At 54.0% G+C, this 6,132-nt stretch overlaps 1 protein-coding gene across 1 annotated transcript; it reads right to left on the bottom strand.

The window, feature by feature from the left end:
* Positions 1-1,418: 1,418 nt before the first annotated feature.
* LOC128710340 (toll-like receptor Tollo) lies at positions 1,419-5,453 on the bottom strand. The gene has a single exon (XM_053805390.1). It carries the CDS (start codon positions 5,451-5,453, stop codon positions 1,419-1,421), a length of 4,035 nt encoding a protein of 1,344 aa, XP_053661365.1.
* Between the last annotated feature and the right edge of the window lie 679 nt (positions 5,454-6,132).

Below are 6,132 nucleotides of genomic sequence, written 5' to 3'. Positions count from 1 at the left end.
GTAGCTAAAATCCGTTCGGTAACTCGGTTAATTTACATTAAGTTTGTTTTTTTTTTGTTCCTGTAATTCTTTGCACTGTCTATGGCAATAATGTGAAATGCTTTTCCCGCAATAGAAGCTTCAGACTCTGTTTCTTATTTTTCTTTATTTTCATTCTCCATTTCCCATATCCATCTTGGTCAGTTCTGTTTAGCGTGATGTAATTTCTATCTTCCTTTAAATTTTCCCTTACAAAATGGCACCAAACTCAACGGTGTGGAAGGGCGGCTAATAGTTGTCCATCGTTACTACTTTCCCTACATGAGCGCACCCGTTGCTACTGACCCACACACCACGCAATGACGCACCAGGAGTGTACAATTATCGGAAACAGACAAAAACAGAAGTGGTGGTGTGCTTTCGTGTTTGGGTTGTGTGAATGGGCAAAGTTAGAACAATTTCTCTAGTACATTCGACGTTACGCGCCTTGTGTCCTGTCAAGACCGGTCCCCCCGGGATGGGGCCAGGGTGGGTCCACATAAAGTACAATTATATATTTTCTTATTTACTTAACGTTAGGTGTTGTGCTTACGATACGATGTGGTTTTAGTGTGTGTGTGTTAAGTCAGCTCCTTGCATCGGAACCCCTCTTTATCGATGAACCGTGCCACGAAGGAGCGCTCTCTCTCTCGCTGATGGAAGGCCATGTAAAAACTAGTATCACGATCATTTAAGTCATATATATAATATTTTACTCCTATATATCTCTTCTCACAGACGTACAGACGACACACACGCACACACCGTGTAACCCTGCTCTAAAGCCTTTTTCCCCTCCACTATCATCTGGTCCTTTAAATGTTCTGCCTTCTTCTTCGGTTTTTGTTCGGCTGCCCCCGTTAAAATACATTGAAATATATTTGGCAAATCAGAGCAGTGAGCGCTATAAACGAGTAACATCTAGGCATGATGTTGGAAAGGATGCTGTCTGCTCCATCCAACATGTGTGCCGAACACACGAAGATTCGGAAGATTATAACCAGAGAAGCGGTCCCCTAACTCCCTTTGACCCACCAAACAAGACACGTACCCCTCCTTCTTCACGTGGCCAAAGAGATCATATTTTATGTGTTAACGAGTTAGGCGAGTTTGTGTGCTCTTATGAAGCAAAATGGTGTTTAAAACTAAAAATCAACAAAATTGACTGCCCTTCGCTTGCGCTTGAGGGGGGCGGTTGACTGCAACATTATTTCGTCTGACTATGAAGTATCTCGTAACCTTAGCTCAACTTCGTATTCGTATATGCGTATTTTCTATGTCTGTGTGTATGTGTATAGTAATTATGTACAAACGCGCATTCTTCTTCTTTTTTTGGGAAAAAAACATACACATAAAATAGGAATAAAAAGTACCGCGTCCGCTACCTTCCTTTTCTCTTTTTACACGAAATAAGCTCTTCCGTTGCGCCCCATCTGGGGCGTCTCCGGTATCGTGGAGTACACGTGACCAAGTGAGGCACTGGATCGGCTCATGTTGTAGTGCTGACTCATCGGAGCCTCGTAGTGTTGCGAGGATGCGGACGACGACGATTCGTCCTCCGTGTTGCAGGTGCTCTGCGAGGGCGTACTCTGCGGGATGGCCACCGGTACCGGGACGGGCCCACCGGGCGGTACTACGACGCCCGTTCCACCCTCGCTCGGGCTGATCTTGCACCACTGCTCGAGCGATGTCGGGGCGGGTGTGTAGCGCAGATTCGCCGGACTCCGGGTGATGTCACCGAGCTTGGTAGGTACGCGGTCTTTCGGCACGTCCGGCAACGCGTACCTCAGCTTGTCCCAGAACTTTCGCTCACCCCAGCAAGCCACGGTACACGTGCGGATCAGCAGATGCATGATGGGATCCATCGCCACAATCTCGACCGGTGCGGTAAGCACCAGCACGATCTTGTGACGCCGATGCGCCGGCCGAATGCTCTCAATGACGGACTGGAGCGCCACGCGGAACTGCGGCTGTGACCACTCGGTCTGCAGGAAGTTCATCGAGACGACCAGCAGGAGTTTGCGGGCGGCATCTGCCGCACCTTGCAGCGAGTCGGCAAGGAACGCACCCGGATGTACGTCCCGATGATGAAGACACACGGAATATCCGTGCAGCTGCAGCTCAGCACCGAGCAGTCGCCCGACAAAGTCACTGTCGTGCACACTGTGTACCAGATAGCAGTCGTACAGACGGTCCGAGTCCGCCTCCTTGCGTCCAGCACCGACAATAATTGGGTCCTTCACTAACCGCACACCGTACCGTGCGTGAGCCCAGAGTCGTACATCCTGTCGGAAGACGCACGCCAACGCCACGATGAGCGCCGTTCCGATGATGGCAACGAGAATGGCAGCCAACAGTGGCACATAACCGCCACCGATCAGTCCATGGCCGAGCAGCACCGTCCGATGGACGGCTGGTGGACCTTCACCGTCCACCTCACCGGCTCCAACATCCGCACCGAACGTACCGGGCTGCCGACTATCGCAGGACGCAACGGCGTCCGCCACAACGCGACCATCCGCACAGATCATGCGCTGCAGATCGAAGTTCCCGGTGACGCCACGCACCCAACGCTGCAGCCGGCGCAGAGATTCACAGTCACAGCGCCACCGATTGCCGTCCAGCGACACGCGGGCGAGCGAACCGGTCTCGCTAGCCGCCGCAAACGCCTGCCACGGCCGGAACTCACTGATGCGGTTATCGCTCAGGCTGACCACCTCCAGGAACCGCAAACTTTCGAACGTTCGCTCGCCGACAAAGGCGATCGTGTTGTGGTCGAGGTACAGCTCGTTCAGGTTGGTCAGCTGATCGAACTCGAACCCGCGCAGCTCGTTGATGTAGTTGTTCTCGAGATGCAGCACCCGCAGGCTCGGGATACCGTTGAAGGTGCGATTGTGCACGTCGCGAATGTTGCTCCCGTTCAGATACAGCACCTCCAGCTTTTTCTTGCCAATGAACTGATGGCTGGCAAGCTGGCGCAGTTCATTCCCATCCAGATAGATGGTGGACGCATCCATCGGGATATGTTCCGGCACCTCCGTGTAGTCGGCACTGCCACAGTCCACAATGTTTGCCTTCCACGTGTGGTCGTGGTAACAGCTGCACCGGTCCGGGCACGTCATCTTGCAGTCGCACGCGTCAAACTCGCAACAGTGGCAAGTGGCGAAGCAGTGCGTCTCGTACCGGCAGAGGAAATCGTGCGGCCGGAGATCCATCAGCGGCCGGATGCTTGCCCCGCGTTCGTGCTCCATCGTGCAGAGCACCGTGTCCAGGTCCATAACGCGCGGATGTTGCCGCAGATGGGCCAGCTTGTTGATGCCCTGCAGCCACTCCATCGTGCAGTCACAGTGGATTGGATTATCGCCCAGGTAGAAGGCGGGCACCTCACGGTCGTCGGCAACGCGCGTCAGCGCTAGTGCACCGATTTCCAGCTTTCGCAGGTAGTTGCCGTACAGGACCACCTTCTCCAGGGAGCGTTTGGAGAGGAACGTACCGGCCGCAACCTCTTCCAGTGCGTTGTTGTTGAGAAACAGGGTTTCGATGCTGTCGGGAATGCATTTGGCGTCGACCGACGTTAACCGATTGAAGGACACATCCAGCATCTTAATCTGCAGGTTGTTCAGGTCGTAATAGTTGCCCAGCTCCGTTATGTTGTTCTGGTGCATATCGAGCCACTCGAGCGAAACCGGGAAATGGGAATAGTCAAACAGACGGATCTGGTTGTCGGAAACGTTGAGGAACACGAGGGCCGGCAGGGACGTGAAGACACCGCTAATATCTTCCAGATCGTTGTTGTCCAAACGGATGGCTCTGATCGTCGGGTTCGAACTGAACGCCGACTGGTCGATGTGACGGATTTGGTTCGAGGCGAGATTCAGGACGTGCAGGGAGGACAACGTAACGAAGGCATCGCGCGAGATGTTCGTGATGCGGTTTTCCACCAGCCGTAAACCAAGCAGTTGCTCCAGTCCCTCGAACGACGCATTGCTGACCGCGGTGATGCGGTTCTTGCCGAGGTCGAGTGACTTCAGGAAACGCAGCTTGCCCAACCCTTCGGGGATTTCCGTCAGCCGGTTATCGTTGAGGTTCAGGTCGTTCAGATTGGTAAGGTTCTCGAGCGCACGACCATGCATCGATTCGATCATGTTCGATTCAATGTACAGCTGGTTCAGCACGTACAGCTCCGAGAAGTGGTGCTGCTCGATGCGTTTCAACCGGTTGTGGGAGAGCGTCAGCGCGACCAGGTTCTTCAGATCGCTGAACGCATTGTCGGCAATCGATTCGATCTGATTCGCTTCCAGGTTAAGAATCTGCAGACTGTACAGCTCCCGAAATACGTGCCGGTCGATCTTGGTGAGCGCGTTGTGGGCAATCTCCAGCACGACAAGTCGCTTCATGCCGGCAAACGTGTTGCGCTTCACCCACTCGGACGTTAGCTCGTTGTAGGACAGATCCAGGATCTCTAGCCGATCGAGACCCTCGAGCATTCCCGGCGCTAACACCGACAGGGAGTTGTTCTGGAGATAGATCTGCCGCAGCTCGCGCGTTGACTGGAATGTCTCGGGCGGTAACGCCACGAGCTTGTTGCTGGACATGTTGAGCACCTTCAGCGAACCGAGCCCGACAAACGAACGGTCGGCCAGGGCCGTCAGCAGGTTGTCCTGCAGCATAAGCACACTGAGCGACCGGAGCGAGGACAGACCATTGTCCGGCAGGGCAAGCAGATCGTTGTGCGACAGATCCAACACCTCCAGCCCGGTGTTGCACGCCTTACCCGGCGCCGTTGGACCGTTGCCCCAGTCGGAGAAACCCAGCTGGGACACATCCGTTAGCCGGTTGCGGGTTAGGTTGAGATGGCGCAGGGAGAACAGCGGACAGAACACGTCCGTCGGCAGGTTCCAGATGTTGTTGTCGGCAAGGTCGAGCCGCTTTAGTTCCGTCAGCCCCCGGAAGCTTTCCGGATGGAACTCCAGATTCATCGCCGACCAGTCGGTGTTGTGCGTGCGGAGCGATAGCGACCGGAGGTCACGCAGTGTCGCCAACACCATCGAAGGCACGTACTTGATCTTGCAGTACTCGATCTTCAGGTCCCGGAGTCGTCGCAGCGATCCCAGAAACGCACCGGAATGCTGGTTTGCCTCGAGGGAACTTTCGAAAAACAAAATGTCACTGCACTCCAGCCGCAACGAGTTGATGCGTTCGATCTGGTACGAGGACAGGTTGCGCATCAACGTGTCCGTACCGCCGATCGTCTTCAGCTTGCAGGACAGCACCGTCGTTACCGTGGCCGGTGCTTCCTCTTCGCCCGTTTCGTCCAACACTCGTTGCCACTTGCAGCCACGCGGGGCCACATCCATGCGGTTCATCAAACTGGACCGCGCAACAGTCACGGTGGCCAACGCCACCAACAACACCACTATCTTCAGGAACTCCATGCTTTTTGTTGGCGGACCAAACTGGAACTCTTACGTTCCCACAGAAAACGGACTCTAATGCACACACAACAAAAGGAGCCTAGCTACACTTCACTTTAGACGTTTCGAATTCTATACGTTGGCCGTTGCCACCAGGTATTCTTCACTCGCACGTACACTCCGTCAAACACACGGCACGAACTTTATTTTGAGGCCCTCTTTTTTTTTGGTGCAAAACACGAAATGCGGTACTGGGAAAACTTTTCAGAGCCCTCGCTTATTTTCGAGGTGGGCGAGGCATATGCACACAAAACACATTCGTACACAGACCCACACACACACACACAAATGCACCAAGGGACGCGCAGAACGCACACCAACACGCACAACAGCACTGTGCGGAAATGTTGAAACCGGTAGAAGATGACCGGGGTGACGGGCTCAAACGGAATTTGGGGAGCAACAAAACAACAACAAAAAAAGCACCGAACACACCGGGAAATGTCGTAACGAAATAGAAAAAAAAACTAAACCGAAGAAGGCGAAAAACTCGACTCGGCTGCCCCCAGGAGGTGCCTAGAAACTTTTCGTCACTGCTGCTGCTGCCGCTCCTGACTGTACTGCTGCTGCTGCTTTTCTCGTCGGTGCGTGGAAGGATGCCACCAGCACGGACAGCATCATGGTTTTGTGCCGGTACCGC

Source organism: Anopheles marshallii, chromosome 2, assembly GCF_943734725.1.
Source record: "Anopheles marshallii chromosome 2, idAnoMarsDA_429_01, whole genome shotgun sequence".
In the NCBI taxonomy this organism is placed as follows: Eukaryota; Metazoa; Arthropoda; class Insecta; order Diptera; family Culicidae; genus Anopheles; species Anopheles marshallii.
The sequence above is the reverse complement of the archived record's forward strand: the minus strand, read 5'-3'. Positions and strand labels throughout refer to the sequence as shown.

Coding starts and splice junctions, on each gene's coding strand:
- LOC128710340 (XM_053805390.1), bottom strand. CDS start 5,453: ATGGAGTTCCTGAAGATAGTGGTGTTGTTGGTGGCGTTGGCCACCGTG.